The sequence below is a fragment of the Artemia franciscana genome, chromosome 9, assembly GCF_032884065.1.
Source record: "Artemia franciscana chromosome 9, ASM3288406v1, whole genome shotgun sequence".
In the NCBI taxonomy this organism is placed as follows: Eukaryota; Metazoa; Arthropoda; class Branchiopoda; order Anostraca; family Artemiidae; genus Artemia; species Artemia franciscana.
Window position 1 is genome coordinate 14,078,626 of NC_088871.1, and position 13,382 is coordinate 14,092,007.

Consider the following 13,382-nt stretch of genomic DNA (forward strand, 5'->3'; position numbering starts at 1 on the left):
GGCATTAGTAACTCGTAAATTATGCTTCTTTGTTTTGTGCTTGGTACTTTTGAAAAACATATGCGACGTCAAAGGATTTGTTGAAAAGTTGGGAGTGAAATATAGGGTTGGATTTTAGCAGATATTTTTGTATACTTGTCCAAACTCTTTCGGAAAGTTATAGAATTGCAAATTGAGAAGTCGTAGATTTTCAAAAGATGGCATTTCTGTTACAATATAATAATAATATGTATTACAATTTTTTACAATGTTATAATTTTCACAAATACCCTTGCTTATGAATGCTTCAATAATAAAAGTTGCTTTTTGTTTTTAGCGACTACGCCACCCCCAACGACTCGTCCGAGACCACCCTGGTTCAATTCTCCAATTCCCTCTGTTTGGAATCCTCCTTCTCGTAATGACGCTCAAAGCAGATTGCAAACTACAACTGAAACCACTACAACAACAACCATCTCTCCAACAACAACCACAGTCCTTCCGACACTGCCCAGTACACCCTCGAAAAATGAATCAATTCCTATATTTGTTGAAAATGTGGAAGGTGTCACGGTACCAGTACCAGAAATTCCAGGGAAATATATTAATAAGAAAGGTGGGTGGCAAAGAATTGACGAAGGTGACGCTACTATACCCCCAATGGTGGAAGCTGAAACAACCACGGTTGAATTAACTCCCCTCCAAAAGGAAATAGAAATAATCCAACCAGAACCGATAAACACAGTGCCAGCAGATACAAGCAATATGTGTCTCCCGGGTATGATGAGGGGATTATTTTGGAATTGGACAAAAGGTGGAGAAGTAGCAATACAGCCCTGTCCTGGTGGTGCAACTGGGTATGCTAGGTGGCTATGCTACCCTGAAACAGAGTTAGCTCAAGCTCATTGGGTCCAGAGTACCCCAGATTTGAGTGAGTGTAAATCTGTGTGGTTGACAAGTCTTGAATCGCGCATTGCTGAAGGAGATTCTTTAATATCTGTAGCGAATGAGCTTTCTCAAGTCACCAATAGTAAGACATTATATGGTGGAGATATGGTTGCGGCGTCAAATCTGCTTAAAAAACTGGCGCTAAAAATGGCAGTCGATTTGCAGGCTTTTCCGGATTGGCGGCAAAGAGAAGCGATAGTGACAGAATTAGTTCAAAGCATTGTCCAGGCTGGCTCAACCCTCCTTGAACCAGGTCAGTATATGGCTTGGCGAGACCTTGGTCATGTTTTTGACACCGATGACGTTTTAAGTGATCTTAGTAGAGACCAGCACTCTAGAGTTACTGCTACCTCCTTACTGACTGGGCTTGAAGAGAACGCCTTCCTCTTAGCAAATACCATTATGCGACCAAAAACTGTTGTCCAGGATGTTGAGAATATATGTAAGTACTTTGATTTCTGTATTGTGTTTTATTTCGGTACACACACATATATATATATATATATATATATATATATATATATATATATATATATATATATATATATATATATATGTATATATCGACCAAAGCCTTATAAGGGCATATATAGTGACGGTTTTAGCCTCTCTTGCACCCTGGGCAAAATCCTGATAATCTCCGCCGTGGTCAACCAAAAAATTTTAGGCCAAATTTTAACAAAACTTTCAACATATTTGCATATTGGTTGATTAATAATTTATTCTTTAATTTTTATTATCTTAATTTAAAAATTGTTATTCTTTAATTTTTTTATTTTTAATTTATTTATTAATTAATTAATAGTTTTTTAATTACTGTCATTTATTAACTGCGCCCTCATACTTTATTATGATTACATCATTTATTTGAAATTTTGCGCCCCTAAAATTTCTGCACCCTTGAAAAGTGCTCCCCCTCCCACTGTAAAGCCGCCACTGACTATATACAAAATGAATTGACAAAAAGTCTACTGCAAAACCATAGAGGCATCGGATTGTTGCCATATGTGTGATTCTTTTTTTTTATAATATATAAAAGAACCTTGGAAATTTAGTACCATACGCATAAACTTCAAGAAATATCATCATAAATAACATTATAAAAGTTATCCTTTTACGTCTTCCCTATCCATAAAAATTCTGACTTGCAAGCTTTCTTAGAACAAGTAGATATACCATAACCGAGTCGTGGTAAAATAATTCTTAGAAAAGTCTTTTTATTTAGTTTTAAAAATTTTCTATTTATATTGATGATCAGCTTCATAAAAACAATGAGAGGAATGCTAACCTGCAACTTCCTTTACTACAAGAAGGCGATTATCGTTTATGAATAAACTTGCACATATGTACGGGGGGTCTCTCCATTGAGAATTGGCTCAGGGGCTTACTATGGAAAAGGTTAGAAGTAGTTTCCCAAAAGTGCTCTTGTTTTGTCTTTTTATTACCCCACCCTATGAAAAAAACCTCAATCTCTCCTCTGTTCACCTTTAAAGGGTTGGACACGCACACACCTATGTTAACGTGTATAATTCAAATTGTTTCATTTGTGAGAACTAAGGGAGGAAGGCTGCAAAGGGGCATGCTTCCTCAACTGCAAGGAGGATGACTATGGTTTATGGATTGACTGAAGGACTTCTACTGGAAGAATTAATTCGGACATATGCGCACCTCTGTTTACGTGTTTGCCGTACTTAAATCGTTTCATTTACGAGAACTAAGGGAGGAAGGCTGCAAAGGGGCTCCAATTGTTAAATAAGTGGAGCGTCGACATAGTCGTTCCTCCACCAGGTGTAAAACAAATTGATTTGTCTCATCATATAATGGCATGAAGAATACACTGTAGATTGTTGGAGCCTTTCCTCCTAAATGAGTCGACCCCCTTCTGACGTGAAATTCTAGCAAAGGCACTGAGTAGTGAGTGCAATGAAATTAGATTCATCTACCGTGTCAAGCCGCACTTTCTTTTGTATATTATTATCTGTTTTTGTGTATTCGTACCATGGCCCATCTTATATTGAGTTAAGATTTGAATATTAAGTTATTAAAGAAGACTCATAACTTATAAGTCAATTAAAGGTAAAATAAATTTAATTAGCGTCTATTTTATGTCATCATGTTAATTAAAATTTTTGAGTTAGGATTAAAGTTGCGCGTTCCCCGGCTTTTACATAGTTCCCCACTGTTTACCTCCTACTGGAATCCCCAAAAAGGGTTTTGAGCGCAACCAGCATTTGACAATGTAATTATTGATGAACATACTGCAACATGTTCAAAGCTGTTTCAAAATGATCTTGAATATTCATCAGGTGATTCTAAAAGCGGAACTAGGATTGTAGTGGGGGAACCTGTTATTAGGGATCTGAATCACTAGGAAGGCTTGACTGAAACATATGTATACATTAGAGGGAGTTAAGATACACCCTCCCCCCTTCTCAATGAACAGCTGAGGTGTTCTAAGCACTATTTTTGCTCTTATATAGATATGTACACAAGTTGGATAGTTGGGTCGAAAAGAGATTTAAGGCACCAGGCCTTCTCCCTTACCCTTCAATAAAGGCATGCCAGTTCCTTGGAGCTTATCCCGTATGATTTTAAAGACTTTAATGTGACCCTCCAGTTGTCTCGCGAAAAAATATTGTTGTGAATTATTTATATGTAATTTTTAAGGAATTCGTCGGGTTTTTAATCTCCCTGAGCTATCCCTGGGTATAAATTCAGGTTTGAAGATTCAAACTTAGCCGCCACATATTCTGTTTGCCGGATCAATTTTATCTTTCTTTTGTTTATTTATAATATTAAGGGTCGTAAAATCAGTCTTTTGGATATGCTTCAATCAAAAAATTGTCTAGGATGAGTCTGTAGTAAATGTGTTTTTTCAGTTGTTGGTATTTTTCCCATTCTTGCCAGATTTATTACCTGCTACCCCCCCCCCCGCCAATGACCTCCCTGATAATATGCTATAGACACTTCAAAAAACATATAATATTTATTTTGGGAATGCTATATTTTTCAGGATTTCTAACTGGAAATATTCTTTCTCCTTGGGAAAAACTTTAGCGAGTCTCTAATTCCTTCTCATATGTTTCCTGTCGGTACCATGACGAAGTTTTGGATTTGATTATTTTCCCCGGTTTTCTAGCTCAGGTCATTAGTGCTAATGCAGTCGAGGAAATTCCCCAGTCCTCCCTCTTATTGGATCGAATAACCTTTAAGATGTATTCACTAGGACTTAGATTTAAAATTGTATCTTTTAAAAGGAAGAAAGTTTTTCAAAAAGATGCCGGATAAAGCTAAATTAAACTTTATCTTTTCAAGATCTCTGTATATCTGGGAGGTTTTCTGTGTACTGCAATCTGTAAAATCAAAAAAGAAAATTATTAATTCACCAGGACTTGATTTTAAAATGTATCAAACAGTTCGTAGATTTAAAAAAATGTATCAAACAGTTCGTGGTAACGAACTGTAGTAAGGAGCGATCCGGCTCAATAGTAACCGACACTCTAAAAACGGAACTTTGATACCAATAGATGCATCAAAAGAACCGAATTTTAATGCTAATTTTAAATATATAAATTTAATCAAGTTTGGTCTTACCCATAAAAAGTTACGAGCCTGAGAAAATTTGCCTTATTTTAAAAGAAGGGGGAAACCCCCCTAAAAGTCATAGAATCTTAATGAAAGTCACACCATCAGACTCAGCATATCAGAGAACCTTCCTATATAGGTTTCAAGCTCATATCTGCAAAAAAATATGGAATTTTGTAGTTTTTGCCTGAAAAAAGATCACGGATGTGTATTTATTTTTTTTTTTTTTGCTTTTTCCAGGGGTGATGGTATCGACCCAGTGATACTAAAATATCGTGATAGGGCTCATTCTAACGGAAATTAAAAGTTCTAGTGCCCCTTTTAAGTGGCCCAAAAAATTGGAGGGCAACTAGGCCCCTCCCACGCTCAATTTCCCCCAAGTCACCGAGTCAAAATTTTGTGTTTGCCATTTTGTTCAGCATAGTTGAAAAATCTAATAACTATGTCTTTGAGAACGACTTAATCCCCCACAGTCCCCGGGGAAAGGGCTGTAAGTTATGAACTTTGCCCATTGTTTACATATAGTATTGGTTATTGGAAAGTATACAGACATTTTCAGGGATATTTTTTCTGGGGGCGGAGGGGGGACGGTCGGGGGTATCTTTCCATGGAGGAATTTATCACTGGGGAAGATAACTTCCATGAAGGGGGTATTGGATTCTCCAGCATTCTTTAAACGAACAATGAGAAATTAAATAAAAAAATAAGTTTTCTCAACTGAAAGTAAGGAGCAACATTAAAATTTAAAACGAACATAAATTATTACGTATATAAGGGGGTACGTCCCGTCCTCAATACCTTGCTCTTTACTCTAAAGTTTTTTTAGTAATTTCAAAAGAGCTATGTATTCTAATTACACGGCCTTTGTGATTCAGGGGTTATTCTTATAGAATTGGAACAAAATTTGAACTTTAGTGTAAAGAGCAAGATATTGAAGAGGAGGCGAACGCCCCTCATATACGTAATAAAAACATACGAATATAGAAGTTCGTTACATAAGTTAATTCGTAAGTTACGTATATTTATTACTTATAAAAACGTTCGCAAATAAAATTTTAACTTCTAGTGGTATTCTTAAGTAACCAAAAAAATTGGAGGCAACTAGACCCCCTCCCCGGTCTTTTTTCTCAAAATCGTCCGATTAAAACTTTGAGAAAGCCATTTAGCCAAAAAAAGCAAAAATTAATGTGCAAATTTTGTTTTAATTATTCATATACGATGAGCCAAAATCAAAACCTGCTTTAATTCAAAAACGTTCAGAAATTAAATAAAAAAAAACAATTTTTTCTAACTGAAAGTAAGAAGCGACGTTAAAACTTAAAGCGAACAGAAATTATTCCGTATATGAAAGGGGCTGTCCCCTCCTCAACGCGCCGCTCTTTACGCTAAAGGTTGAATCTTTGTCACAGTTCTACTTTTTAAAACAATAAAAAAATTTAGCGTAAAGAGCGGGGCGTTGAGGAGGGGACAGAACCTTTACCTGCCCTGGTTACGACCTTATGTGCAAGGGTTTTTACAGGTGTACAAAGCCATACATTTAGGCTTTTTATATGCTAGGTGTGTTTTTTATTTTATAATGCATATTTGCAAAAAATTTAAGTTTGTTTCCCAAAGATCCGGATTTATGTGCATTTGACCTAATTTCTCCAGAGACACTGCAATGTGTGACAGACTTTGTGCTGTAGCTAGGTTTAGAGCCCAAAAACAGTACAGAAAAATTGAAAACAACCCTAAAAAGCTTTTGCCTCGTGGATCGAACTTCCTACCATCCTTGTGAAAAATACCATGCCTACTAAAATCCTGTATATTTTTTATGTTAATACACTTTGGTTCCTTAACTCCCATCAAAAAAATCATATAAGAAAAGGAGGCGGGGGGAGAAGATTCCTTTCTTGTTTTTAGATTCATCTCCTTACTAATTTTTTATGGACTAAATCTGATTAAATAATCAAAACAGCCAATTGTTTATTAATTTGTAAATTTAAAAATAGAAAAATTGTGCTTACAATTCCTAAGATCAATGCAAAATGAAACAAGAAAGCATGAAATCAAGTTTACATAATTAGAGAGGAAGAAATTGGAATTTCTTGAGAGACTAAAATAATTTATCAATTTCTACACAGAGGACTTACTGACGAGGTTACAAAATTTAATTTCACTCGAACAGCACAAAGGTGTCTTTGTTCCATTATGGAACAACACCAACTTTTTATCATTAGAAATTGGCTTGAACATACCATGGAAAAATGGACTCGAGACACCCAACCAACTTAAATAAATCAACTGAAAAGAATTAGATCCAAGCCCCTGGGTTTATTGATACAAATGACAAGTACAAAGGTATGACATTTTTTTTCTCAGATTCGGACAAGTTAGGGACAAATTTGAAAATTAGGGAAAGCAGATAGGGGGAGGGGTAAATGATATAAAAAACAATGATTGGTTTTCGGAGTGAAGGGACTGAGGCTCAGTTCCACCCAAATGTCCCATTGGCACAAGAAACACTTGGAATTAAAGTGCCAAAGACACCAAAATACCCCCTTGATATGTATAGGTCTACCTATACCCGAATTCCACGATTTCCAAAGATTTTTCTTTCGGTTGTTACCAAATTACGAAGTTTTGGACAGAACCAAATTTTGGATAATGATGCCACGCTAAATCATGACAATAAATACGCAGAACTATTAAGTTAAACTTTACAAGGCTTTTCGTCTTCAAAAATTTAAAGAATAACAATAAGTTAATCCCCAAAGAATATAAATCTTTAAGGGAAATTCAAATTTTTCTTAAGCTGTTTTGTATTATACGTTTTTGCTTGTTTTCGATGATTTTATATTCAGCGCCTCATTTTATATTCCTTTTTTTTATATTAAGCGCCTGCACCTGCAAAAAACTGCATAAGTGTGTATGGAGGTTTTTTTTCACTGCAAGAACAAATTATATAGGCTATTCAAAAGGTGCAGAAATTCAAACTTACAAATTTCAGGGAGGTATATCAATTGCTTTTACACGACATATTAATTATATCTATATCAGAAGGGGAGAGGGCAGAATCATATTCTAGGGGAGTTACCAGGTTTGAGCTCCTCCCCTAAAAAAAGGTCCGACCTGTAAAAACCTTACAAAAATACGCGTAAATTATTTTTTGTTACATTTTGTGAATTTTATTGTATCCCTCTCCGAACCAAAATCCTGGATACAGTCCATGGAAAAGTGTAGGGACAATCCCTCATCTAAAAACTTTTTAGAAAGGTCCTCCTTACAAGAATTGTCTTAAAATGTTCCCTTTAGTTCTTACAATCCACCCCCGCACTTGCCGGCATGATATGTAAGCACCTATGTTTACATTAATATTTTCCTTTTTTGATTTTACAGATTACAGTGTAAAGAAAACCTGCAAGATCTTGAAAAGATAAAGTTTAATTTAGTCCCCCTCCCCGAAATGTTTTTTGCTCGTAAAAACGTGACAAAATGTTTATAAACAAATTTTGATGTGTTTTTAAGTTTTTTGTAACAGCCCTGGTTACAGCCCTAGTTACGCAGAACGTTTTGGTTGAAGTTAGTCTTTCCTGGGTTAAAAAAAAAGGTGATTTAAATGAAAAATATGGAAAAAGTTGTGAGATTTTAGAGCACTTGCTCAAAGTCCCTCCTGTGCATCTGCCTGTACCTATACCCTGAAGCTTATCTTAATGGACATAAAATTGCTATCAAGGTAAACTTTTTATATTTAAAAGGAATAGTAGAGCCATGTGATAAGAACTTTCAGGAAAGTTCAATGAAACTTTAAGCTGAAGTATAAAATTTTAAAAATCCCTGAAAGTTTCATTGACCTAGCTGAATTATTTATCTTTAAAATATTAAAGTAAATCCATCCGGACAGCGATTGTTTACCTTAGTTCAGAGCGTTTGGAACATTCCAACTGCCAATCTAGGATTAAAACATGTATTTAAAAGAGGAAAAAAAAATCTATGAAGTTTTAAGTTGGGAATAAATATCAAAAAGGGAATATGATTAATCTCAATTTTGTTTGTTAGCCTCATCTGCGTCATGTAATTTTTTATTACTTTTCCCGTTTGTTTCCGCGATGTTCCAAATTAATCCCTTTTTCTAATAGATTTTTAGAAAGAATTCTTCAATTTATTTCTTATCCTCACCTCCAAATGTTTATAAATCATTGAGCTCTGGGAAACATTTAGAAATTGGAATTCCAATTTCTGAGAGGGGTTTTGTGATTTAAGGGTCATTTGACCCTTGTCTGGTCAGATGGGAATTAAACTCCTGAGAATGTTTTTCTTTCCTGATTTTTCTAAGCTGATGTGTGACAATATGTCTGAAATATGTCAAACGGAATGTTTTTCTATGTCTCAACTTAGCTAAAATGAAGTGGAAGTAAAATTAATTAAAAGGAACGCTAGTATTTTCCGAAAAATATTTCAGCATTTCTTTTTTATACCTTAGTGTGACAAACATCTTTGAATATAATAATAAAAAAGGAAGAAGGAAACAACAGCAATATAATAGCACAAGAGGCACCAAAAATGATCTAAGAAAAGGGAAAAACCAGCATGATTGACATTAATTATTATGATAATAATGATAATTATATCAAATAGCTGAGCACATTTAATAGTGATTTAATTAATAAAGTAATCTACAACAATTAATCGATTTTTACAAAATTGAGCTTTTTTCTTAGAATAAATAAAATAAAAAAAGGTACTGGATCTATTATTTTGACTTAGACACAAGGATATCATTTGTGGGAGACCAACAATATTGGACAACCTAAAAATGTTTTCAGTTTTAATCCCTCCCTCTCCCCGATATTTCAACTCTCATGTCCTTCCAAAGATTAATTGAAATGACCTCTCTGTTTGAACTCTTTTTTTTCCTGCTGTTTTTTCTGTTATTCAAGTTCTTGCCTACGCACGGGGTAGAGATTGATGGGAAAAATCGTCCCCATGACCAACTCGAAGTATATTTTTTTTTAATTTTATTTCCCAGAAATATAGATTTTTGGACTGAAACATGTAGCCTACTTCTGTTAAGCAACTAATCCTGCTGTAGAAATCCTCAGTTGTTTCATAAAGTTTTGGCTATGTGTAAGAATTGTATATGGAAATTTCAGACATGTGTCGTACCCAACTCAAGTTCCACCCCACTCAAGCTCTGTCGTGAAGTGAAGTTTGGTTGATGCTAATGATATAAAACAAAATATGATGAAAATATAATACTTTATCAACAAAATCATGAAAACTACTACAAAGGATTATGGATATGTATAAATAAATATATTAAAAACTAACCTAACCTAACCGAAATATCAACTAAATATTTAATGTATTTAACGTATATAATATCTAATATACATTAATATTTAATGTACTATGTTTTACAAGTCAGAGAAACATTTCAGAGGAGGGAGGAAGTCAAAACCTATAACCCCCTGGATACGGCATTGAGTTTAATCCATTCCTAATGACAGTAATTCATATTTGAGAGTCGTTTTTCAATTTTTTTTTTTAGTTCATCGAAACTATTTGTTGTACTTTTTGTATTGGGCCCACAACCCCTAAAAAGGTTCAGTTCGGACTCCGTCCGATTTGGAAATCTTCCAATTCATTAATTTTGCAATTTAACTTTTAGTTGGTCGTATTTTTTCATCAGTTGTATCTTTTCGTTCGATAAAACTGTCATCTGAACGTGTCAAAGTCATTTCAAGACGTTAATTTGCCGGCAATTTGCGACCTTGTTCCCCGTCAGTGTCTTGCCTAAAAAGATCTTGATGTTTGGCCAAATGCTTGTGTTTATGGTTCTAGCAAATCTGTGTTGCCGTCTTTTCGTAACTGTAATAAACTTCTTCTGTAGGTTGTACTTTGACAATTATGTCTGTTGTAGAATTTGACAGTTTGGATATCCAAGTAAAGAAAAGTGTGCTGAAATCAATTCAGATTCACATTTAAAATAATGTCACGAAAGAAAAGTTATTTTTCCAGCTTAAAATTATTCTTTATTTACCAGTAGTGGAGCTTTGATTCCCCCCCCCCTTATTATTACTCAAACAATTGTGCCCATGGATCTCGTGTGCCAACGGACAGAAGCAGTGGAGTCGATTGCTCCACTTTTCTGCTCCTGATACCTGATAGGCGCAGACATCTATTGTGGTTACTGGGAGGGGGTATATTCGTGAAAATAGTAAAGAAAGCGGATTAGGAGAAAGCTATAAGAATTTGTCGAATTTCATGAAGAATTTTTTAAAACATTGAATATACTGGCTACTCCAAAACTGATTTTTCTAATATTGCTTACATCTCTTTCAAAATGACGTGATTCCATTTCAGGTGTTCGTGATTTAAGCCATAATTTGCATATCAGACAGTGATATATACGAATGGCTGGACTTTTAAATTCTCTTCGCATGTTTTGCGTCATCCCCTTTTTTATAAGTGACTTTTGAAGTAAATGACAGATTATTATGTCAATAACCTTTAAATTGCTTTCTCATTTCTTGTAAGAACATTATTACAGTTGTTTTAAAGTAATATTTCTTCATTTTTGTTTCTTTTTTCAATGTTTAACATATCTGAATTGATTAGTAACAGAACCAAAGTCAGATTCACTTTGTAAAAAAAAGAAGAAAAATGACAACTAAGATAGGTGGGGAATAACCATAGGCTACTTTAAACAGAAAAAAGAAGAAGAAAAGAAGTTAACTGAACCACTCTATAGTGGTCCTGGACCTATTACATGTAGCGGTATAGACCTAAATTATACCTGAGTACTATCTAGCAAACAAACTTTGGTAACCCTAAAATAAGTTCATGTACTTATTCACAAAAGTAGGGAGGGATCAAAGATTTTTCAGTTTTTTGAAATGAAGATACCAAAAACGACAATTTTAAAAAATCTAGGAGGTGGGGTATTTATTTCATTTTTTAAACAAAATGCCAAATAATATATTTTTTAAGGAAATATACCAGTTTTCCTTTTTTAAGGAAGAATACCAGTTTTCTATGGAAACTGGTTTTATTTACAAAATGGTACGTATTCAATTTAGAAGGTAATTCATTCAGGAGTAACAATAGAATACTTCAGACACGGAACTTTAGGAAAGAAACTCCACCCGTCGTGAAATAAATAAAAAACAAAAAACGTTAAGTAAAAACCTTGTATGGTTATAACAGTATAAAAAAATTTCAGCTCTTTGATATCATTATTATTATTATTGTTATAATAATTCATGTCATTTGTGCTATTTCATCCTTTTTGTTTTTATTTTTGGTGCTTCTTATGTTATTATATTGTTATTGTTTTCTTCTTCTTTTTTTTAGTATTATATATGGCTTGTATTTTGAACTGACAAACAGATTTTTTGACGCTGAATGTGTAAACAAATAAATAAATAAAATCAATTTCAAAGTCATTTTTAGCTTCTGTTAAATTAACCTGCTTCTTCATAAACATGCTTTGTTTTTATCTAAACAGAAAGCCATTTTTAACTTAAGTATTTGAGTATGAACAATTACTTGGTTTAAAAAAAGAACAGATTATAAAGTTAATTTCTTTTGATTTTGGATAACCGCATAAGCTGGGTCATAATCAAAATTTTAGCTTTGTTTTGCTGAGTTGTCTTGTGTATTACACGCGTCGTTTTTTTTTTTTTATTATTTTTGACTGTGACGGTCCTGGAAATACGTTATAACCTTTATGCTCGTTAAAATTTGTTATACAGGAGACTCGCTACAGTACTTTTAAACTATACTTTGCATATTAAAAATTAGTAAATTTCTACCAAAATCGATTATGGAGTTCTGTCTTTTGATTTTCGATGGCCATGTGAATAGGGGCTTGATGAAAGTTTTTGGTTAGTCTTGCATAGTTCTCTTGTATGTAATTACAAATGTCGTTTCTTTTAGTGTTGACAGTTAAAGTCCTGGAAACTCGTTATATAGAGGAAATGGCGTTTCCAGGCCCTGAGGAGAAATTCTGGAATGGAATGGAAGATTCAATACTACTACCGGCGGAAGCATTGCTGGAAAATAGTGAAAGTGGCCTTGTTCGTATTGTTGTATTTGCTTTTAATCACTTGGAGCAGATACTAGGTAAGAATTTTTCTAAACTATATGCTAAACCGTAATTTTTTTTTCTCAGTTTTTGGGAAAAAATGAAATCCCATTTTTTTTTATTTTTTTAACAACATATAATTCTAGTCCAACGTTAGTTCAATAGAACAGATTTACCTCTAATTCAGTAAATATAAAAAACAAGTAATATTTATAAGTAATATTAAATATATTTAAATTAGTCTAGGGAAAACGAAAATACAGCGAATTCTAGTAAAGTAAAAAAAAAATGTTCAAGAAACTATTTATTCAATTTAGTTCATATCTTAAGTTAAATGAGGTCAGATTACCAAATCTACAGCACTTTTCTGTAAATTTAATTAAATTTCGGTTGAATGGTATAATCTGCTGAAAACTATTTCTTAAATAGCATAAATTATAATTTTATAATTATAAGTGAAAATACACAGTGAAAATTTTGCTCGTTTCGATTTTCCGTTTTTCATCTATCTTCTCCATCACACCCCTTTCAAAGTAGCTATTTTGGCCTCTCCAAAAAATCAAAAGATTTTATCTTTTTCTTAAATTTCATTTCTACCTAATCTAGAACGGCAAGGCTTTTTCATTTTGGGTCATTTAGTTGAACTGTTGTAGAAGTAGGGCTTTATCCTTAAATAACACAATTTCAGTTAAATATCAGTGATAGGGGCTCCAATTCATAAAAATGAAGGTAGGGGGAGGATTTGTTTTCTTATAAAAAAAAACGAGATACAAAAAAGAAACATTTAAAAAATCTGAAAGGG

At 33.7% G+C, this 13,382-nt stretch overlaps 1 protein-coding gene across 3 annotated transcripts in view; it reads left to right on the forward strand.

The window, feature by feature from the left end:
- The window catches only part of LOC136031034 (latrophilin Cirl-like), a 139,306-nt gene that overhangs the window by 67,701 nt on the left and 58,223 nt on the right, over window positions 1-13,382 (forward strand). For all 3 annotated transcript variants that reach the window (XM_065710223.1, XM_065710224.1, XM_065710225.1), the window contains exons 5-6: window positions 317-1,369; window positions 12,433-12,618. In XM_065710223.1, coding sequence (XP_065566295.1) covers window positions 317-1,369; window positions 12,433-12,618 — 1,239 coding nt within the window. The remainder of the gene's footprint in view (window positions 1-316; window positions 1,370-12,432; window positions 12,619-13,382) is intronic.